We start from the raw sequence: 22,802 nt of genomic DNA, 5'->3' as shown, positions 1-22,802 counted from the left end.
GTGGCTGTTCTACCCATTTAGGGTTAGCACCCAAGACACAAAGCAAAAGTGCCTTGAAAAGTCAAGCACTCACCAAAGCGGCATTCTCAACTTATTCAGTCAAAGCACTTTTTTCCCCATTAAAAAAAGGAGGAAAACCAATAAGTGAGAAGGCATGTTTCACACCAGTAAAGAAGGAAAATAAATTATCGCGGCACCTGAACAAATCAAACGCAGGAGTGGGTGGCACCAAGGAGACGATACAACGGAGCTGAACAAAGATGTGTTTGACAGCGATACCGTCTGGTTCTCCCCCCGGTATATGGGCCTGTGGTAACAGCACAAGGCTCTGGCTGCTACTGACGATGACAAAACGGCCATCACAAAGTGCAATAAAAAGTCCAATCCTAGTACTTTCCTTCTTCACACTGAGTAAAACTCAACCTCTATTATTTATCACACGTAGTACTTAGTCCTACCAAAATGACGTTTCAAATGCAGGAAAAAATGAATTTTCAGCTCACAGCCCGGACTGAAACGGACGGTTACTGCAAACTTTGTCCAACCTCTTGTATTTCCAAAAGAAGCCCCGGGAGACCAGGGCCCGAGAAGAGCCCAGCTGACGAACACGCTCACCTTGGAAGCTGCGAAGAGCTCACAGCACCAAGACACCTTTCAGTACGTGATCACGCTGCCTTTTGTGCCACCCTCTTCCTCTGATGGGCGCTGGGAAGACTCGCATCTGCTAACTAGATCTGAAAATACAGGATGCAATTAAAGCCACATTTGGCGAAGCTTTTCCTAAACTCCAGTACTTGATTACTTCATTGAATTATGGCCTGATAAGGAACTTTATGACTTTTTTTTCTTTGTTATCGCTTTTAAACCCTTTTCAGAGTACAGTCTCTGCAAAACGCACCCCGCCTCTATGCAACAATGCCAGTATCTCACAGAGCCTACTGCTGATCCTTAAATAAGGACAGCGGCTCCCCCAGAAGTAACAGGCACCAGCTGTCCACGTCCTCTGCCCCAAGGTTTGCTGCACCAGCATTTCCAGCTCATTCCAAACGCCCGCCCTGCCCACATCGGATCAGTTCGGTCTCCCCAGGCAAACACAGTGCTGTAAACAAAATTCCATAAATAAATCTGCCGCAAGGATTAAATATTTACAGCACAGACAGGCGAGGAAACCATTGTAACCCAAGTCACTAAAAAATGAGACCGATGTGGTCGCCGTGCTGCACCGCGAGCTGGTGTTCCACGCACGCGAGGGGCACGGAGTCCATCTGCAGCCCATCTCCGCTGACCAGCGGACTCAGCGTTGGGGATCTTCTCCCTCCAGTCCCCACAGGTCCAACATCCACTGCCCAGCGACGTGTAGGCTTCGGGATCCAGGGGACGGTAGAGGCCTGAAGGATCTACCATGCGGCCAACGGTTCAAGCTGACTGACCCCTCGCTTTACCTCAAAGAGAACAGTGCAATCGAGTCTTCCAAACCACCCACCCCCCGCCAAAAAATCTACAAAACCCCATGTGAAAATAGTCAGTAGTGCACGTCCTCTCACACAGAACAGCCCCAGCTTTCTTCCAAATTGTTTTACAACCTCAGTGCTGTAAAGTTTCTCACTGAAATTTACAGTGATATCAGCCTTGACCTGTCGTCACAGGATAAATATTGATCATTTTTGGCCAATGATTTGAAGTTTCACGAGTCTTGACGTTTCTACTAGGAAACTGAGGCAATTCTGTATGAAAAGGAGCCTGATATGAAGCAAACAAAAACACATATCGTATCGCCACTTTTTGCCTAAAAATCACAGAGGTATTTCGCACACAGTTATACACAATTTTCAAACAGCCTGCATTTCTAACAGGGTCAGTAGTTTACAATTTTGTAAATAATTTTACATTCTCTCCCAGAGGATGTGCATTCTTTTATCGGAACACCCTGTCGGTGTTGTAATCTTGATTAAAGATAATTAAATACTCTGCTGGCTTTCTGAATGCCTGAGCAGGTGCATCTAATCCTCTTGAAGAGGTTTTTTTTTGTTTTTTTTTTTTACACCAATAACACTGCCTTCTCAGCAGCAATTCTTCACCATCTTTTGCTTTTCTGTACAATAAAAGCTCACAAAAAACCAAAACACCGCTAAGCATTCACACTTGGTTCAGTGCAACGAAGGAAGACTTGACACAGTTTTTAACTGTAGGAACTTTGATTTCCTGGGTTCTTCAGTGCAATTTTTGAGGGCAGTGAAAGACGGAGAGCAATTCCTCATCGGGCAAGGGCTCCTCTTTGCTACTAGAAACAGAGTCTTGGGTCTTGGCTTGTCAAATTCTCGGCAAGGCCCTTGGGCACTGGATTGTCCCACAGCCTACGACAACAGCAAACATGTTACTGTAGGACTCAGCAGGGCGAGCGAGGAGGTGGCATGCCAAAGACAGGGGAAAAGGCAACTTGTTTTTTCGTCAAAGTGAGACAGGAGTGAGGTACGGCCCTATCCCGGCAACACAGCAGCAACCCAGCACCTGGCCGCTCGCTGAGATGGACTCACTTATGGCTTGGGAGAGAGAGAGATTAAAGCTTTGAAAAGTCCCCAGGGCCACTAGGAGCTCCGAAAGGGGAGGAAGAACTGAGTGACACACAAGCAACCTGGTTGACGTGAGCCTCCCTTCTTCATCTGTCTCATTCGGTGGAGTCCACCCCAAAGCTGCCCATACCGGGCTTCTACCATGCAGAGCGGAGTGCCCCGAGGAGTCAAAGGGACTGCGTGCTGTGCTGTGCTGCCAACCTGAGCAAGCACGCAGGGGCCACAAGCTCCAGTCAGGACCAGCAACAGCCCTCAGTGGTCGTTCTCGGGCGGCTCTCACTACTGGGGAAGGCAGAGCCTGTTTTGGGCCAGAGACAGCTCGGGCAGGAGCAGACATCTGGCCGTGGGACCTGTGTTACCAGCAAGTTATGAGAGGTGCTCTCAGAGTTTACCTCATTTAAAGCCAGTAAGCTTTATCAGCCCCTTTTTCCCAGGACTTTCTGAGGGGGTGGAGTTGGCCTAGAAAACCTTCAGTTTACTTGGTTTGCATCTGCGTCCCCTGCAATATCCTATTCCACGCCAGCAAACCCAGGGCAGCAGGGCGGCATGGGTCATGTCTGTCCCAAGACTGGTCACCCCAACTTCCCCTTGCTGAGCCGATACCCAGCCATGGAGCTCCATGATACCTGCTCACCTTACGCACTGAATTTCCGGGCACTTGGCAAGTTCCTCTGCCAGCTTTGTGGCCCCACAGGCGCCAATGCGATTCTTCTCCAGACTGTGTTAGAAACAACAAGAATATTAAAACCCCAAACCAAATCAAGAGTGGAAAACAGCTGAAAAATCGCTGGCTCCTCCTCCTGTCCCAGAAGAGCTACACTTTTGCACAAGCACAGCAATTTACATCAGCCTTGTCTTTATGACCGCGGCCTTATTTAAGCAAGAATGGTGTGTGCAATGTTTCCTATGACCTCCTTCTAGCAACAGGACTTGTAAGCAGATCTCTTGCCCTTGGAGCACTCTTACACATCCCACTGTGAGCTTGGTGCCCAAAAATGCTAGTAACAAGTCCTCCTACTTCAGACACAACCTTCTCGCTTGTACCTGTAAAAGAGCCAGGCCCTACTATGTAGTTTCCTTGCTCAAGACAAACAAAACTCAGTTACTGACCCTATGACGTCAGACTAATATTTTCATACAGCTGAGAGATGGAAGACACACACCATGAATTCCGAAGTGCCAAGAGGAGGAAAGCTTCATGAACAGTTCTTGAGCAGAAGATGACAGTCTCTCCCGTTAACAGGGCCGGGCTGTGATGCCACCGGGCCAACACATGAGCTGGCGACACCGACCCCAGCTGCTGGCTGCACTCCAGTTCCAGCACAGGAGCTGCATCTCAGCTTCCTGGGAGCTCCTATGGCCCAACACTCACAATTTGGCCGCTCCATCCTGGGGACGGATTGCTTGCCTTGCTGCAGGATTTCGCAAAGGAAGGCGCTCTGAGCACGGTACCCATCTAGACCATCCCAGACACTGAAGAGAAGTAAAAGCCTGCAGGAAGCAGCTCACCTGAGGTCATTAGATGATATGAGTCATGTTCTAGAAATACCAGTTTGTCTTCCCTGACTCAAACAGGAGGCCTTCACAGACTAGCTTCTGCTTACATACCTACGCTGCAAACACCTCAAATAAAAAATGCCTCTCTGCGCTGTGCATCACCCAAGTAAGGCTGGCCCTCAGTGCATGCGGCAAGAATGCTAAGCAAGAATTTGAACTGCAAAAGCCTATTGTTGTTCCTAACATCCATCCCTTTTGGGAAGTGCTGTGGCTGAGGGCTCAGTGACAGAAACACAAGTCTTCTTCCTGTGGTTGCTCTCATGACTGTACTCACTCTAACATCTTCAGCTTTTCCATCTCTGGGAGAGCACTCGCCAACTCTTGGGCTCCTCCATCACCAAGGGCGTTCCAAGACAGTCTAAGACAGACAAGAAATCCCAACTGTGAGTCAGTTGATAAACACAAGGGAAACGACTGTGCTGTGATACAACCCCCTCACAGATTAGACTGTTTGCAAGAGCTTTGTTATCATGGCAGGTAAACATTCCCCTGCTTTACAAGCGTAATTTTGAAGAACTTCCTCAGTTTCACCATGTATTTCCATGTATGGTAAGACACCAGGGAATGTCACTACAGAGCCTGAGGACTATGGTTAGCCTCTGGAGTCCTGCAGGCCCAGGGAATGAGATGCAAAAGATGGAAATGACTGCTGAGCTTTACCCCAGGGCAACTCCTCCTTCTGCTGGTGGTATTAAATTATTGCAGCAGCTAAGGTGCCTCTCAGACCTGCTCTTAAAGCTGCCTTTTGGCTCTGACCTCTTTCGAAGGATAGCTTGCAGGGCTCTTGAAAGACTAGGTTCTTCACTGTCTGATGCATTGGCAAGTGAGAAAATTCTTCGGATCCTTTCTGTGCTACTGGCTGAACAGCCTGGCTATTTCTCTCTCACCTGGAGAACAGAAACCTAGCACGGCACCATCAATGCTCCACTACAATGCTCAGCTGAATGATCCCGGGGCCACCACACAGAGCCATTCCTCTGCCCAAGTCTGGGGATCTCCAGAATTTCCATATCACGTGTAGGAGTCAAAAACCAAAAGCAAGACAGGATCCAGCTTGAGAACTGGGGCCTTCCACCAAACAAGTTCACGGCCTGTTCTGGGATTTCATGGGTATCAGCATATGGCTCACCGTGTCACTCACATTTTCCCAACGACAGAACTCACATATGCCTCCACTGACAAGACCAGACCCCTCCTAATGCTACTGTTAAAGGAGAATCTGCCAATCTGTTAATAAGGCAGGAGTAGAAACTAATCACATGGTTAACTAGCCTTAGTGCCATGCTGCAAGCGACACCTATGCACTGAACATTGCTTTACTCGTCCCACTACTCCACTGGAGTGTGTAGCGGTAGCATCAGAAGTCAGCTCCCCTGGGTCTGGCAATAAAATCCTGGCTTTGAATTAATGCCCTGAGTTCTACAATATCTCTGATCTCCACACAAATACATTCTGTGGGAGGGAGAGGAAAGCCTGGCAGGCTTCTTGCTGAGGTTCTCTTGGGCAGGTGCAGACATGTCACAATGTAGTTACCTCATCTATGTTGTTTATTGAAAACACATTAAACATCCACACATCAGAGCAACCCCTTTTATTTCAGTGTGGAGAGTGAGATTGCAGCTGGTAACATCCCCTGTTCATCTACAGGCTGAATTCACTTGGTTTTGAGCTCTCAATTCAGCCTCTACATTGCACAGAGAAGCTCCTGCTCTGCTCTGAGAGTCAACTGTGGCCCTCTTGTAAAAAAAAAAAAAAAAAAAAAATGGAGGCAAGACTTGAACCACAGAAAACACGATGAGGAATTTGTCCTGCCTCTCAAAACAGATGCTAAAAGACCAAGAACAATGGGCAGAGTTTGACAATAAGTGTTTCCTCCACAACCCATTCAGCTCTTCACTTTTAGCTTCCAATAAGCTGCTAGTTATACCAGGGAATTTTTAGCAGTGAATTTAGTCAACTAGTAAATTATTAGTAAATTTATCAGTAAAAAGTACTTAGTGGTAAGCATCAATAAGTATTTAGCAACATCAGAAGTGTACTGCAGTTGAAAATAAGAGCAGACATTAAAACAAGAGTGACCTGTGTGTTGAAGGGTCTTCCCATCCACTCCCACACTCACGTTATCTCCTCCATGGAAGGGCATTGTCGGAAGCCGTGAGAAAGTGATTTTGAAGCATCATCAGTGATTCCACACAGTTTCAAGCTGAAGCAGGAGGGAGAGAAGACAAAAACAAGGGGGGCACAATGTGCTGGTGTCAGAACCGGGTGGGGAATACAGCACACCAACACTGTCTGCTGCGCTCCTGCCCTGGTAAGGCTACAAAGGAAGCCAGCCACGCTCTGCCCCTGCAGCCTTCAGTGCCCTGGTACTCACTCGATCTTCCGGAGGTGTTCAAAGCGTGGCAGCCCCTCAGACAGGGCGTGGATACTTCCTTCCCCAAGGCTATTTTCTGATAAACTGTAAGAGTAATGGAAAAGCTTTGAGTGGACGCAGAAAAGTCAGGTACAGACAGAGAAAAGCCATCACCAAAACATAACTAGGTGAATTAGCAAGTCAATAACTAGTACTCAGACTAAGAGAGGACTCGAGACAGCAGGGACAAGCCAGATCAACACATGGCAACTCAGGGGCAATTCCCTGCTTGGTAAAATGGGAATGACAACCCTGCTCTAATTCACAACCTAAGTCCGTTCAGCAGTGAATTGTGTCCTGACAGTAAGGTGGGGTTACATCAGTGGCTAAAATGGACAGACCTGCAGCACATCATGTATTGCATCCGAAACTGGAAATGAGAAGTTACACTGGAGGTAAGGACTGGTGTGACTTGAGAGGAAATGACGGTAAGGGAGAGCAGGAAGGAGACGGGGCTCTCAAAGCCTCCGGGGCAGCAATAACTGCCTTCCAGCCTTTACCAGGGTGTGCTGCTCTGTTCTCATCTACCAGCAAACACAAGCCATGGCAATACCTTTCCTGCTCTAACGCACCTCACACCTAAATTACTAACACCTTAATTCAACTTGTTATTTAAAAATAAGCACACATCAAAGAACGGTGGCATCAAGGATGCAAGAGGAAAAGTTAATTCACATCACTGCCATCCTTTCAGTTCCATATTTAGAACTTCCGTCACTCCCCAGGTTACTGCATACAGTAGCTCAACAGCATGTGGCTACACAAAGCCTGACAAACAGCACTGGCAGACAAGGTTTAAAATCTAAAGTGATCTAAGCTGCCCCACAGGCAGCAGTGACCTTCAGAGAGTGTCTCCTCTCATACTGCAAAAAGTTTCTAGGACAGGTGGAGGGATTGCCCTCTGCGGAGTCCCCCTGAGCAAGGAAAGAGCCTATGTGACAGCCCCGGGCCTGTGAGCTGAAATGATTCCCACCAGCAGAGTGATACCAGTCCGTACGTTTGGCACTATCCCAAGTGCACCTGCCATGGCCTACCTTATCTCTTCCAGCAGCCCACATGCCACCAGGGCTCTGGCCAGCTCCATCCCTCCTGCTGGACCAATGTTATTGTTCTGCAAGCTAACAAAAGAAACATAAGCATTGGACTATTATTTCAGAATGGAGCTGTAACAAAAGCTCATATTTAACTTGCCAAGAAGGTAACTACATCTTTTGAACCAGCGCCCGGTGCTGGTAATAGCCTGTCATCCTTGTAGATAGTCTTAAAGAAGGGGTCTGGAAAACAGGGAGGCAACAGCGGGTCCAGCAATGCGGCTAGCACGTCACATAGCTCCTGAGTTCAGGGGGAAAAACGACTGAGAGGTGTCTGCACAAAACAGGGAGGGACCACAAAAGGTGTTCATATTTATGCTTACATTACACCAGAATGAGAGGACAGCCAGAGGCATTAGAGGCTAGCATACTCAAAACCAATTTTAAGGGTTATTTTACTGTATATACAATGCCCGGATCATCTCTAAAGTTAATGCTGCAAGAGATTATGCAAGAACAGCTGAGGTGACTTGATGCAGCAGAATAATTGCGGGGGGTTTCTCAATCCTGAAACACTTAAAATAATGTCTAAACAAGAGACTGGTGCACGACTGCAGTCTATGCCTTTTTCCGTGCCTTCTTTTTGACCATCCCACATATTCCCAGGATATCCAGTTTTCCTGGAGCAGAGGCTGACACTTACTAAAGGATCTTGAGGTTGGTCATGTGAGGCAGACAGAGGGCAAGTTTCACTGCCGTCCTGTCTCCAAAAGCATTCCTTGACAGTCTGGAAGGAGCAGAAATGAAACGTTACTGGCAGTGATCTACAGAGCCTCATTCCTCACCTGTGTGTCACCCACACATATCTGTGACCCCCCATTCCTCACCCACATGTGCATGGGACCAGGCTGCAAGGAGCCAATGTCCACGATTCAAAGGACACTGGGAGTGGGAGGAAAGATCAACGAGGTTTTGTAATCCTGCGGCAGGAGTTAAAGAGGGAAGTACAACTGACTTGGCGCTTCTCAGGAGCCCACTGATCTCCCTTTCTGGCTGACTTGTCCTGAGATGGAATCAAACTGAAATTGCACTTTTTTAATACGTGCCCTTAGTCCAGTACACTGTAATCTGAAGGTTATATGAATAGCTCCAGCATTTTAACTGTAACTTTTTCTGATTTGTTATTTTTTTTTTATGATTTTATTTCTTCAATATGGCAGAGGCACGGAATGACTGACAATACATCTGGCTGAGTAAAGCCTCTATCTGTTATCTTCCCTCCATTTTTGCAGCCATGTAGATTTAACGCTGATTTCTTACACAACACAGGCACTGCACAGCCCACGTGCCTGCGATACTGGCTATCAGACCGCAGATTCAGCTCTTCCCCACTGATGCAGTGTGTATGGTTCTTGGGAATCTCCAAGAGATTGCAGTGAACAAGCAATCCCTAAGCCTCCCACACCAGCACCGCACATTCCTGTCCCACGTAGCTGTGAGTTTTTACCCTGCTCTCATAAGAATCAGTGGTAAAACTGATTTTTGGCTTTACTGGAGCCATATTAGATTTGGGTTTTATGCCTTGATTTTTGCCCAGCTTCCTGAAGGGATATTGGAAATGACACACTTACAGTAGCTCCTCGATGAGCTTGCAATAGGCAAGAGCTTCCATCAGCTTTTCCCCTCCAGCAGGACTAGGACTGTTCCCTGAAAGGCTAAAAGAATCATGAAAGCCTCTCAGTGACTGAACAAGAACCAGAACGTATCAGCTTAAGGTATTTCACTGTTTGCCTGGCTTGGGTCACTGCAACGATGGGCTACACGAGGCTGCAGTGGTGTGTCCAGAGACACGGGGCTCTAGAAAATGGCCTGGGGATTTGCAGTGTTTTTGTCAAGTACTGAGTCACTTCTGCCCCTGCAGGTACCGGGGGGAAGGAGCAGTTTTCCCTCTCCCAGACAGAACTGGGAATTTCCTTTTCTTGTTCAAGTCATTTCCGGGTTTTTAATTTCGAAAAATTGCAAGGCATACCCCAGAGCTGAGCCTAACGAAGAGCCCGGTTGCTCTGGTTCTGTTCCCATGGAGCAGGGGCAGTTTGAATTCACGTCTCCGAGAGCCTTGTCTAGAGACTGTGCCCTCGCTTTGACAAATTCTCAATTTCACCTCTACTTCCACTAGTAAAAGAAAGCCACCACACTGGGAACCCCACACAGCCTGAGGAAAGGTGCTGCGTGGATCTGAGATTTGTATGATTCCCCACAAGCTCGTGGATTTACTTCCCAGAACACAACTGAGCCAGAGATCTCTCTGTTCAAACAGCTGGTGAAGGCCAGCAAATGCCCACTGCTGTCTCTGGGGGTGATTTTGTATCAGGTCTTCAATGACACTGAAAACCCTGGAAAGGGGAACATTGTGTAAGCAAAGGTGGCACAGGGCTTTCTACGCAGGCTTCCCCACGGGCCGTAACTGAAATCGCTGCAAACAAAACAAAGGGGACTCACTCGATTCTCTTCAGGTTTTGCATTTCCAGCAGGACAGCCGCTAGATTTATCAGGCCTGGATCTCCAATTTTGTTGTGGCTTAAACTTTAAAGAGAAGAAAGGCTGTGTTGTAAAGGAAAATGCTAAGCATCAGGCAAAGTATGAGATCTTATTTAATGTCTCTCATCTGCTGGATGACGCCTCTGACCTTGGCAGCAGAATCAGAGCGCTGCGTCTCTCAACTATCTCATGAAAGACTAATAGCTGTTAATGAGGCTTTAAAAAAAAATTGCAAAGAGCAATCAAAATCACTGGATCTTGTTAATGGATGGGAAATTACTTCAGCCAGAATACCAAGACAGGAAACAGCTGGCTATTATTTTCCAAACTACTACAGTGGAGAATGGACAGAATCTGGCTAGAGAGAGGGGCAGAAAAGCAGAGCAAGCCTGGGGTTAGCCCTAGATTCATATCTTAGAGTGGGGAAGTGCTCGGTCCAAGGCTCTCCCAGAAGAGAAGGGGGCCTCTGGCCCTCTTCTGGATCCCAGGGATTCCAGAGATTTAAAGCCAGAGGCTGTTTAATCCATTTTCTTCTATGTGACTGCAGCAGAGCGGGGTTAGACCAAATTCTCCTCATCAATCAGTCTCTTATTTCCTCTAGCCCAAGGTACCTCACAGACGAGCATTTTGCAACTTCCCTGCCTTTGTTACAACATTGTGTAAAAGCACATCTGGGTCTCTCCAAATGCTGGCACTAGTGGTCACCTCTCTGCTGTGAGAGACTGCAAAGAAAGGAGAAACTTACTTGATTTCCTCCATGTAGCGCATATTCCTCAAGGCTTCTGCTAGTCTGGAGCAACCATCATTCCCAATACTGTTATGGTTCAAGCTGGAAACAACATCCCCAGGAAAACGGACGTTAAGCTAGCGTTATTCAATATCACAAGCCGGGCCAGAGGCGAGCTGCCGTCACATACTTACATAAGCCTTTTCAGAGACGGCATTTCACGAAGTCCCAGCACAAGCTTAGGAACTGCAGAGCTGCTGAGTTTCATGTCGCCCAGGCTAAAAGGTGAAATAACACAGGAACACCTAATTACCCACAGGCAGTCGTGCAAGCACTCACAGCAGAGGAGAGCAGAACAAAAGCGGAAGAGAACTGGGAGTGTATTCCAGACACTGTGAACAGTTTTCGATTTTATTCTCTAGTGCAACTCTACCGGATGTGTTTGGATCCTAATAAAATACCAAGAGAACCCCAAATCTCTGGAGCAAGAACCCAGCTCCTCATGCAGCAAGGTGCCACTGTGACCACAAGATGGCAAAGCTCTCGCAAGAGCGACACACGGTCCCGTGGCACTTCATAACAGAAGGATGCCTTGCACGTGGGCACCTGGAAAAGCCATCTCTGTGTGCAGGCCACTAGATGATCCTTCAGGATTGAAATGCTGGCTCTCGGATTGCTGCACAGGAAACACTGCCTCTCAGCTGGGACATGACCCATGCAAAAACCAGCTACCAAAACACTTTCTTTCTCCACTGGACATTCCCTGCTACAGACTACTGATCTCTGTCTCTCTCACTCATTGTTCATTGCAAATAAGAAGGAATTGTTGGGTTTTTTTCCCATCTGAAGTCCTCCATCCATCAGGAAAACTACATATGTCCACAGCACAGACAGAAGAGAGGCTACAGTTTAAGTAAAGCTTCTAGAACGACCTGGCAAACTCTGGACAGCTTGATAACACTCACTTGAGCTCTTCAATGGCCTGGCATTTCTGCAAGCCCATGATCAAGTAATCGATTCCAGTTGGCATAATACTGCTAGAGGTAAACCTGCAAAACAGCAAGGATCAAATAAGAGGGTCAGGTCTCTGCACGCTGAGAAAGAGGAGTTTACTTCACTGAGAGGTAAGCTGCCCCATGCCAAACCCCAGTCAGCATAGACACCAGGGACCAGTAAGTTTGGAGAGGTTTCCACACCTCCCATGTACAGGACTATGAGGATTAGGTAGCGCAGAGATGTTCACATGATGTACCACGTACCAAACAGCACGGTCTCTGCCTGGGCCAACCAACCCCCAGCACCTCACTGGGCAGAGATGCCCTTTATAAGCTTGCATCTCGCAGGCAGTTGAAGAAGGCTATGAGAAGGACTGAATGCTATTCATACCAAAAGAAGCTCTTTTACGCAGTAGGGTAGTATAAAATGACCTACAATGTAAACAAGAGCCAAGGTCTCAGTCTCAAATGGCTTTCACTTCAAAAAAGGGGCAGAGGAAAACACTTCAGGCAGATGGTGCCCCTATAATCACCTTCAGCATGAACTGCAGAGAGCTGTTGAGTTCACAACCTAGACACGTCTCAGGAGAGATTACAGAGCTTGTGGCCGTATTCCAGACAAAGAGTGTTTCAGAGAGGATCAGGGCGAGGCACAGGGTTGAGCAAAAGATAAAGATGTGGAAAAGACCTCATCTGGGGACATACCCAAACTTCTTCAGCTCTGGGAGAGGCAGCAAAATCCTGACTAGCATTTCTGCTTCATCGTTGTGGAGCTCAACATGAGACCATCTGCAAGAACAGAACAACAGATGTGGGCTATGTCCACTGATGACGAAAGGTCTGTACTGAGCCCACAACAAAAGCACAGCAGTGCTTTTGACAGTGAAGAAGTGTCACAACACTGACACTTGACAAGGTCCCACGGGAGTTGCCAGCCACAATAAGAGAGTACAGGTTATCTGGGCACAGGGGAGATCGAGATGTCTTCAAAGGATACCCCAGGAAGCCACTAGGTCTATGGGTCTTTTCTGGTCCATCCAAGGGGACCCAGAGGTTAGTGACTGGGACCTTGCACTGGCCTCACCCTTGCCCTGCTGTGTGCTCTCCTGCACACACAAGGACAATCTACTCCCTTCCCAAAAAAAATCCTCTACGATGCCTGGCAACTCACCTCAATTCCTGAAGCTGAGCACATTTTTCATGAACCCTTTGGTAAAAGCAAGCTTGCTTGATTTCTGGCTTGTACAGATTCAGTCTGCAGGATACAAACATACAAGGCAATGGTCAGTGATCGGCAGATGCCTACTGCAGCATCTGGTGCCCCTTAGGGACAGGCTTGGGAATAGAGCAGAGTTTTGCAAGTGCCCTCCCTGGGCTCTCCCGCTATGTCCCATCTACACCACAGTTCAGTGGAGAGAAACAGAGCCCTTCCCCAACTGCACGAGAAGACAACTGCGGCCTTCTTCAGCTACACAAAGGGAAAAAGACACTAATGCTGTTCCCTCTCTGCACATTCACGCAGAAGCCAGCATGTTGTAAGAGTCTTCAAAGTCCTCATGCCTCCTGAGCGCTCCTGGTCCTGCAGGGAAGGCAGGTAGATTTTTCTGCCTCGTTCAGGTCCAGTATGGGCCTGAAGGAGGGTGCCTGAAAGACACATACATGCACATGAATAATGTTCCTTCTGCATGTGTGGCACAGAGGCACTCCGAACCGATGGAGATCAGAGCCCCAGACACTCTGAAGATATTTTTCATCCCGTGGTGAGTTTCAGAACAAGCAGAAAATAATGACAAATAGTCACTTTCTTACCTGCAGGTGACTGATTCCAGCTTCTCTGGGCAGTGTGGGAAACTTACACCTAATTGGAAGAGGGTTTTATCTTTACATATCCTGGAAAGGTAGAGATTAGAGAACATCATCAGCTTGTGAACCCTTGAGGGAGGGCAAATGCTATTTTCCAGACGAAAAATCAGGAGGACTGGATGGGACAGGACTATGCTGGTGGATGAATGCTAACCACCTATCTCTGAAGAATTTTGCAGTATTTAAACTAGTTCCAAAGCCAGCCTAATCTGGGCACCCTTTCTCCCAAGGGAGACCAGGAATATGGTCTCCTTTCCACTACACCTACTAAGGTGTGCAACCACAAACCTTCTGTAAGCCCTTCCACCCACCAGACATTTGGGGCAAACTTGTTTCAAGTTGGCTAATGGACAAATGCATCAAAGACAGAAAATAAAAAACAGAAGAGCAAATTAAAGTGCTGGCTACAATCCCATTTCCTTGAAAGTATCAGGCTAAAAGAAAATATCTAAAAGATAGCAGAACTCGAGGTGCTACTTACGTGATCTCAGTAACGTTTCCACAGGCCTGGAAAGCCAGCTCGAGAAGGTTTGTGACACTTTCTTTACATACCCATGGCTCTTCTATGCTGCAAAGCAGAATATAAGCAGCTCTGCTTTATTCACGTGCATGGATCCGTCTCTGCCTCTGTCAGCTGAGTGCTCAGCACCCCAGTATATACAGAAAGGCTGCTTTGCTCATCAGAGTAACGTCTACATAGGAAACAGGGTGCAAACTGGGAACAAATAGAGAAGCAGCCCAGCTTCCCTGCAGAGGAGAACACAAACATCAGCTTCCCTCCCACCTGCCTACCACTGACAGCAATGAGAGGGAGCCTGGCCCCACTTCACGAAGTGAAGAATTCATTACGCAGGTGAACTGCGGGATGCTCTGGCGAGGACACAGTAGGAATGTGTTCACCAGAATTGGGAATCTTCTTTATAAGGCAGGCAGAGGTCTAGAGACACAGCTTTACATGATGCTTAGTAGGAATCAAGGAGATAAAACCGAAATACCGCTAACTTAGAATCCCCCTGGGAATTTCTCAGGCCAACGCAGTCTATCTTTGGAAGATTGCACTTTTGGTTTTGATGAAAGATCTTAGATGATCTTAGATGCACAGACTGTCCTTAGACCAGCATCTAAAACAGCACAGTGACACAGTACCTGATTTTCAGAGGACCCGGGTTTTTCCTCAGTGAATGCAAAAGTCTCTCTGCAGCTTGGACTGTCACATTGTTATTTGAGGATCTAGAACCAAAGGCCATTGTAATGAACAGCTCACAAACGAGCCCAGCCAAACGGGTCCAAGCAGCCATTAACTCACATGTACTCTGTCAGACCAGCGCACTTTTCCAGGAGCAAGCACAACTTTTCCAAGTGCTCTGGATGAAAGTTGCACTCTGCGAGTCTGAAAGGATGCAAAAGAGAACAACCTTAGTCCCTTACAAACAGTTCAGGCTTTCAGATGCAGAAATCTCAGGCATCACAACCTTTCCCCACAGAGAAAGGAGGATGCCACCGCAACCTTAAATGCCTTGCAGGCATTCAAAAAGATTGTGGCAACACTTCAAAAGCATCTGTTGAGATGTTCTGATACAGCATATGCGTATGCTAATGGTGCAGCTTTTTGTGACAGGGACTGCAGGGACACCTACAGGTTCCTAGGTGAGGAGCAGTCAGTGGGGACGCAGTGAGAGAGAGGGATGCGGGATCCTCTGTGACATGAGAAAGCTCTTCTCAGAGAGTGAATCAAAGGAAACTTATTGTCTATTAGTGCAAAATATCACTCTACCAGGAGCTAGGGAGAACAAGAGGTTTTGTCTGCCTTGTCCCTAGAAAAAGGATCCCACCTTTGCCAAAGGAATCACAAAAAAAAATGTTTGTACCGTTACCTCAGAATCTTTCTTGGGTCACCTCTGCTTGTCAACTTGATGATTAAAGTTGCTTTGGAGCACAAACTGCACAGAAGACATGTGAGTGTAAGATTTGAAGGGAAAATGACTGCTTTTCCCAGCAGTCAGAATTTAACAATACATCAAACTGCACAAAGCAACACAGCACAGGAGTGACAGAGGTACCTGGCCCAGCTCACCTTTCCCTACGATAAATCAGCCCAGGGAAATGCTTCAATAAGGTTTCACTAATGTTAAATTGTCATAGGACAGCACTGGTGGCTGGAGAAACAATCCTGCCCTGCTTCTGCCTGCCTCCTCCTGTCCCTGCACACCCTGCCAAACTCTGGGGAGGGCTAAAAGAGGAGACTGATCTGCTTTAACACAGCCCTGCCAAAAGATTCACATTTAACTGCAGGAATGAATGGAAGTGACCCTGGTTAAATTTGGTTCACGACAGACCAGCTACTCCACGTGAACATAAACGTTGATAAGGGCAGATCCGCAGCACGGCCCAGCCTTGTGACTTGAATCCATGAGAAAAAGCGGTTGATGCTAGTGCAACAAGCCCAGAACCCATGGGCTATTTTTGCCAGAGAGGAAAAGAGATAAAGACGCAAACCCAAGTAAAGAACATTGGAAGTCGCTTTCAACAGACTCACTCTGAAACCTCGAAACGCTGAAGGGAGTTAGGAACAGCATTTTTAGAGAGCAAATGATGACTCCTGCACTAAAGACGTTCATTTACAGATACATATATGACAACAATTAGTACAGCTGAATACCTGTGTCTTTATACACAAAAATGACTGGGCCCTGTGGGACAACTGTTCTGCTAGCTTCCTCCTTGGCAGCTATGTTTGGCCAGTAGAAACGGACATAAACAAAAGCTTTGCATGCACTTATACATAAAGGTAGTTGAAAACGCGGCCCTCAGTATTAGCTGAAGAGCACAAGCTTCAGCATCGTTAAGAGGAAAACGTGCAGGGAAAGTCAGGAATTAGTCAGGAGAAACACATACCTGACTTGAACTTCAGTAGTATTTCCAGATGTGGCAAAGGCATTTATGAGATGCAGAACTCCATCCTGAGAAATCCTATTACAGCTGAGACTGCACAGAAGAGAAGGAAGGTTTTTCAGGTGTTGTCCCCAGGCTCCTCAGCCACAGACGCAAGACTCAAATTGCCACCGAAGGCAGAACAGTTTGTGGGGTGCTGGGCCCCTTTGGGCTGGGCTAAATGCACCAAACCGCTCCAGGACACAGCACTGATGACTTGGGTGACACAGCCAACTTCTAGCTTGCCTCTTTGCACTACAGAGGCAGACGACTGCTGGAGAGCTGTTTCCCCACCAGAAAGGGGAGAGGAGAGCTGGTGTAGGGCACAGCTAAGCTCATAGCACCTGTGGGCCTTGAGTTATTTAAAGAGGACAACGTACAGGGAAAAGCGATGAACTGAAAACTCAGGGGACTGGGTCAACTTCTGTCACACTGCTCTGGGCCTTGTTATCTCCTGCTGATGCTAATAGACTTTTACTTACTTCAGCAGGTTTTGGATGAGACTTTGAGTCACCCTGGCCTGGAGGTCTTGAGTTGTGCTCACGGCTCACTCAGACCTTACCTCCTAAGGCAGGAGTGGGCAAGGAGCATGATTTCAGGAGGGACTGCGTGAACACCTTTCTGCTGGGGTACCTCACATTCACGGTGTTTTCTTACTTGAGGGAACAGGTAACAGGCACTCGATGCAAGTGGTCCAAGAGGCACCTCAGGCCTTCATCTCCTAGCTGATTCCTGGAGAGACTGAAAGGCAGAAGAACAAGGTGGCCTACCAAAACTCAGCCTTTTCAGCAGCAATGCTCCTCTGAGAAGCTTTGAAGGAAAAAGCCAAACTCCCTGGACTTAAATCCCAGCTCTGCCATTAAAGGTCTATCTAAAACAAACAGCTGCCCTACAAATCTACCGCATGCATAAGCTCCAGAGCAGGCTCAGACGAAGAGCTCCGAACACAAGCTCAGAGCAGGGCTCAGATCAAGCGACAAACGTCTCAGAACAGCCACAGCGTAAAAATCCCAAGGAATTTTTCCCACCAGCTCAAGCACTCTTAAGATATATACATAACAGAGCTTTATGATTAAGGGATATGGTCTAAGGGAAAACTTTGTAGAGTGGAGTTGATGGTTAGACTCGATGATCCCAAGGGTCTTTTCCAACCTAAATGATTCTATGATTCTAATCACTTTTTTTTCTAAATAGTCCAAACGAGCACGCATACGCACACAGACAGGCTGGGAAACCCCAGGCAATGCCAAACCACGCCAACCCAGCGCTCCCTCAGTGACTCCGGTTCAACAACCCAAGCCCCGCTTACTCCACTTCTGCCGGCCACCCACGCTGCTCCAGGACTCTGCAGAGCTCGTCTATCTGCCCCTGACCAATGGCACAGTCCATCAGCCTGCGGATGAGACAGCAAGAGAGTTAAAACATGGCCAGCAAGCAGGCTCAGCCAGCTCAGGGAGAGCTGCCCATCAGCAGGTGCATTTTGACACCAGTCTCTGTGCAACATTCCCTGAGATGAAGGCACTTAGCTGTGACGGTGTTTGATACTTCTCATAACACCTCCCTGAGGTTAGTAACGACAAAGCCCACATTTTAAGTGGGAAACAGATCTTTTCACATTTTCTGTTATCTCCTCAGTGCCTAACTGGAGGCGTGTTACAGTTTTCCTTACACCCAGCAACAACCGGTCCCAGAGAGGCTGCGGACACACGTGACATACACAATGCACTGATGCTCATATGGAGATCACCGCACAGAATTTGAGGTGCACAATTCAAAAATGCGTTGGCTAGGGCTCAATTCAGCTGCTTGTGCAGCAGAATTTGGTGCCACACAAGATGACCGTGGGTAGGCCAGTGGCCCAGAAAGGCACAGGACTCTGCCATCACAGTGTATCTCAAATGGTACTGAGCTGCACTTAGGACAGCTACTAGCCCAAGCTCTTTGACTACCAGCCCATGAGTTCTTAGTACAAAAGGGGATTTGGCTACCTGCACTAGTGTTTCAAACCTAATGAAAACAAGTGAATTATAATTAAGTGTCGTATGCCAGTACCTGCAGGACGTCTTTTGGCTTCGCGTGCTTGCTCCTAAATGCAAAAAAGCATTTTCACTTGACCTGAAGCGAACACAAAAGACAGCCCTTCAGCAATGCACTTCAAAAATGACAAGTTTTGTAGTCCTTTTAAAGCTGAGATGCTGGGCTCCAAACATTCTGCGTGTCTTACCGGACTTCTACCAGCCTGATCCGCTCACAGAGATTGATGGAGTTGATAAGTAAGACAGTGCAACACGGGGAAAGTTTGTTGTTCCTAATACTGAAAAGGAGGAGAAAAAAAAAGAACAATGAAATCGTCTCCCAAGAAGAAAGGTTCCAATACACATGGCCCAATATTCCCATTGTTTACTTTGAGATGCAAAAGGTTGGATCTGCCCCATTTAACTCAAGATCAGTAAATAAGGATGTAAAGTTTTGAGTATTGACACCCAGCGTTCCTTTAACTAAAGGAGAATCTCCCCTGGTCTCCTTTGACTAAAAAGGGAGTACAGACCAAGGGTTTACACTGAACAACTCTTCTCCGGGGCTACTGGACCAGAGACACCTCAGACTGGAAGCAACCTCCTGAGTGAGCAAATTCAGTCTCTTGAGACACTGCAGCTCCTCCATCTTACAACATCTTGCAAAATATGGCCGAGCTCCTTCTGGGCTTTTTGTCCACATGGTGGAAGCGCCCTAACCCCTGACGGCACCTCTACAGCCTCAATTCTCAGCCTAAATGGCTGATGTGCTGCCAGGAAACACTTTTGGTGTCAAGTGTGGCAGGATGGCAGATCCCTGCAAGGGGCAGAGCTGTGAGATATTGACCACACGAACAGGTGGTGTGCTGTCACCACGTGTCAACCAACAAGTCCTACGTCTGTTATGGATGCAGGAAGTCATGTTCCATGGGACCTGCTAAGTGAGGATTATCTGGGATGCTGTGCTTCGGGTGGGTATTTCTCCTCCCGTACTTTTTCATTAAAGAAAAAAGGTTCAGTGCTGCTTTGGTTCTAGAAACAAGACAGGATTGGGTATGAAAGAGTTTCTGCATTTTTCTTGCCTAGCTAGTTAATCTACAATTACTGATTAATGCTCCTAAGGTATCCTGTGGTATTTGCACTTTCCAAATCCATGTTTGGTGGCAGCAATCAAAGCAGGGACCCCAAACATTACCTCAGTAGTGTCAGATGACAGAGGTGCGGCAGGAATCTCAGCAATCTCTCAATGCTCTGGTCACTCAAGGAATTTCCGGACAGACTGTAAAACACAGAAGGAAACAAATTCCAAGAGAAACTAGGACAATCTGCACATATTTCTATAAAATCTACATGGACGTGCACACACACACGTGCACGGGGGTGTTACAGGTAAGTTCTGAAAAAGGACATGTCCAGAAATACCCTGAAAATTGGGTGAGATTTAGTCCTGACCCCTATAAGTGTTTTTCTACATCCTATAGCCAATTAACATTCCAGTTTTAAGAGTCTTAGTTTTCCATTACTGCAAGTTTATAAAATGATGCAACTGATGTATTTCCTGCATGCAATACAGATATTATGTTATTTTTATTTATCATTACTCCATTTCTGTTGCAAGCAGAATTCTTATAAATTTCTTAGGGCCCAGCTCCTGTCTGGAGTGAGCAGCTCTTCAGGAGTTTGGTTTACGGCTCAGTGGGCCAGGTGCTCTTGCTCTGGCTATACTGCGAGGCAGGGTCTGCGGGAGTAGATGAAAATGCTTTGTGTACAGCCATACGACTGAGGAAGGCTATGAGAACACACGCATGTTCTGGGGTGTTTACACACAGACACGGCAGACTTAGGAGAGGCAAACTCTGAAGCAGAGGGGGCAGTGGAAGGTGTGGGTGTATCTAAGCATCTGAGTGAAGTTTTGTGGGGGTTTTGTGAGAGAGACAATTTACACTAACTGCTAACCTGAACACCAACTCTGTCTCTGCCGGCTGGGGAGACAGACAGACAGACAAGGCAGGGTTGCCCCGTGCATGACACTTACTCAATTTCTGTCAGCTGGGGACATTGAGTCAGTATCTGGCACAGCCTGGTCACATCCTCAGGATCCACTGTGCAGTCGCTGAGACTGAAGCAAACAAAGCACACAGGAGCTTAACATTTCCCATGACCACAGTATGGCAACGCTCTCTTCATATCCCAGAGCCTTACATCTTAGGACAAGACGCATAGCAAGCCTCTCATTTCCACTATGCATATTTTGCTAGCCACAATCTAGGGCTGAGAAGTCCAAACCTGTAACAACCAGAGGATTTCACCAGCTCTGAGCTGATTCAAGAGAGCCAGTCCACCAAAATACCATGTTACTTTGGGCGTTGCCTCACTAGAGCCACATCATGGGTACTTAACTTGTCTCAGGAGACTGGACAGCATCTTTCCCTGCTCAGCACTGTCTCAGCTCTCCCAGAGCAAGGCTAGGAATGGTGCCACCTATGTCCTTCTCCAAGAAGGAAATCACAGAAACCTTCCGGGGTGACAAACTGGCAGGTCTCCATGGGACAAACGTAGTAGCCAGCCAGATCTGTATCTCATTATTTATGGGTAGAAGCTTCCTCTGCAGGAAGGTAAGACAATCCTCTTGAGTCCAGCCAAGCAAAAGATGCACTATTTATTTTCCCATATAGGCCTGTAGCAGTGGACATCCCAAGTCTATCCAAAGAGGGTGTATTATTCACCCAGCCACCAGAGAGACATATTAGGGACAGACCTTTTCCAGAGATGCCTCATGTTGAATCAGTCAGGAGAGGATATAAGCAGAGGAAAGAAACAGCTGCTTTCCAAGAGAGCTGAGCCTGGCCCCAAAGGCGGTCAGGGCACAGGAGACGGGTCTGTTCCTCACCTTACGCTACAGATACAGACCCCCACAGCCATCCCCCCTCCTTACGCTCCTGGGTGACAAAAGGAAGCTGGGGCTGGCATACCGAAAGCACCGTCCTTTTGCTTCATGCTTGGGATGCGCCAGGAAACTACTTCTCCATCTGCTGGTACTTCTGACCCTAGGGAAAGAAGGTTTACCCCATGAGTTGCGCTGATGTTATTGCCCCTTGCAGCTGACTCCCCACGCTGCAGCTGGGGAAGAGGGTGAGGTGGTGGCAGTGGCCTCGTGCTCCAGTCTGCCTTTTTCCACCACCTGCCAGAATTAGGTTCACATCATCCCCGTAAAAAAAGGGGCCTTGTCATCCCTCTTCCAGCCACCAGAGAGTTCTGCAGCCACTCAGCATTTTGTGCATTTGCTCTGCCCTGGCCCAACAGGCTCCATACCTGCCACCTGCTCCATACCCTCAAGCCACTGTCAATCAGCCATAAAACGGCTCACCCTGCTTCCACCACCCTGCCCGGAGTTTGGAGCCAAACAGCTCTATAATTGGCACACCCCAGGGACTCACATATCGCCATCTCTACAAGATGTCTCAAGGAGGAGTTTGAAAGGCTTAGACAGATGAATGGGCATGATTTTACCTTATTCTTTCCCAAAAGGTTAGATGAACCACCTGTGTGTGTCCTAAGCTGTAACCAGACAAGAACATAATTAGGACAGAAGTTGAAGATACATGCTCCTGTACCACAGCTTGAGGTCCTAAATAGCAAAAAAATAGGAAAAGTACTCCTGGCCATACCTGAGGTTCATTGTTTTAATGCGTTCCAGTGTAGACAAGGACTGAGCTAAGAAAAACACAGAGTTCAGGGAGATCTGGTTGTCATTAAGCCTACAGGAAGAAGAGATTAAATCAGCTGCTGCAAGCAAAACTACTAGCAATTTACACTGCGTCACGTCACCCACTAATAGCGATCCTTGTCCAACACTCTCAGAGACTGCTTCTTTGCCACCTTCTGCCTGTGTTTCCAACTACAGTTCTGCAAACACAACTCGCTCCGGTATTTTTTAAATTTGTCCTTCGCTTTTAGAGTTCAGAGAATCACAGAATAATTGAGGCTGGAATGAATCTCTGGAGATGATCTAGTCAAACTCTCCTGCTCAGAGGTGGGTTAGACTAGAGCAGACTGCTCAGGACATTGTCCAGATGGGTTTTTAACATCTCCAAAGATGGAGATTCCAAAATCTCGCTGGACAATCTGTTCTAGTGATGGATCATCCTCACCACACAAGTTT

The 22,802-nt window shown here is 47.4% G+C and overlaps 2 protein-coding genes across 4 annotated transcripts in view; both read right to left on the bottom strand.

Annotated features, from left to right (window-relative positions):
* Positions 1-6,274, bottom strand: part of CPNE2 (copine 2) — a 70,682-nt gene extending 64,408 nt beyond the window's left edge. Inside the window, exons 1-2 of one of the 2 annotated variants that reach the window (XM_054199584.1) lie at positions 6,247-6,274; positions 4,402-4,485 (exon numbers count right to left, since the gene is read on the bottom strand). The gene's annotated coding sequence lies outside the window, so the exon portion shown is untranslated. Of the gene's footprint in view, positions 1-615; positions 732-4,401; positions 4,486-6,246 lie in introns of those variants that run through there. The other variant, XM_054199583.1, reaches the window with a different exon arrangement.
* NLRC5 (NLR family CARD domain containing 5) overlaps positions 1-22,802 on the bottom strand; it is a 49,373-nt gene that overhangs the window by 1,726 nt on the left and 24,845 nt on the right. For both annotated transcript variants that reach the window (XM_054199577.1, XM_054199578.1), the window contains exons 19-47: positions 22,309-22,398; positions 22,151-22,198; positions 21,613-21,687; positions 20,676-20,759; positions 19,836-19,919; positions 18,850-18,939; positions 18,678-18,740; positions 17,935-18,018; positions 17,283-17,366; positions 16,590-16,679; positions 15,569-15,634; positions 15,001-15,084; positions 14,841-14,924; positions 14,176-14,262; positions 13,641-13,721; positions 13,003-13,086; positions 12,537-12,620; positions 11,802-11,885; positions 11,031-11,114; positions 10,855-10,938; positions 10,071-10,154; positions 9,203-9,286; positions 8,275-8,358; positions 7,575-7,658; positions 6,502-6,585; positions 6,247-6,330; positions 4,402-4,485; positions 3,205-3,288; positions 616-2,354 (exon numbers count right to left, since the gene is read on the bottom strand). In XM_054199577.1, coding sequence (XP_054055552.1) covers positions 2,282-2,354; positions 3,205-3,288; positions 4,402-4,485; positions 6,247-6,330; positions 6,502-6,585; positions 7,575-7,658; positions 8,275-8,358; positions 9,203-9,286; positions 10,071-10,154; positions 10,855-10,938; positions 11,031-11,114; positions 11,802-11,885; positions 12,537-12,620; positions 13,003-13,086; positions 13,641-13,721; positions 14,176-14,262; positions 14,841-14,924; positions 15,001-15,084; positions 15,569-15,634; positions 16,590-16,679; positions 17,283-17,366; positions 17,935-18,018; positions 18,678-18,740; positions 18,850-18,939; positions 19,836-19,919; positions 20,676-20,759; positions 21,613-21,687; positions 22,151-22,198; positions 22,309-22,398 — 2,359 coding nt within the window. In that variant the 3' untranslated portion in view covers positions 616-2,281. The remainder of the gene's footprint in view (positions 1-615; positions 2,355-3,204; positions 3,289-4,401; positions 4,486-6,246; positions 6,331-6,501; positions 6,586-7,574; positions 7,659-8,274; positions 8,359-9,202; positions 9,287-10,070; positions 10,155-10,854; positions 10,939-11,030; positions 11,115-11,801; positions 11,886-12,536; positions 12,621-13,002; positions 13,087-13,640; positions 13,722-14,175; positions 14,263-14,840; positions 14,925-15,000; positions 15,085-15,568; positions 15,635-16,589; positions 16,680-17,282; positions 17,367-17,934; positions 18,019-18,677; positions 18,741-18,849; positions 18,940-19,835; positions 19,920-20,675; positions 20,760-21,612; positions 21,688-22,150; positions 22,199-22,308; positions 22,399-22,802) is intronic.

Source organism: Rissa tridactyla, chromosome 4 (genome assembly GCF_028500815.1).
Source record: "Rissa tridactyla isolate bRisTri1 chromosome 4, bRisTri1.patW.cur.20221130, whole genome shotgun sequence".
NCBI classification, from domain to species: Eukaryota; Metazoa; Chordata; class Aves; order Charadriiformes; family Laridae; genus Rissa; species Rissa tridactyla.
The sequence above is the reverse complement of the archived record's forward strand: the minus strand, read 5'-3'. Positions and strand labels throughout refer to the sequence as shown.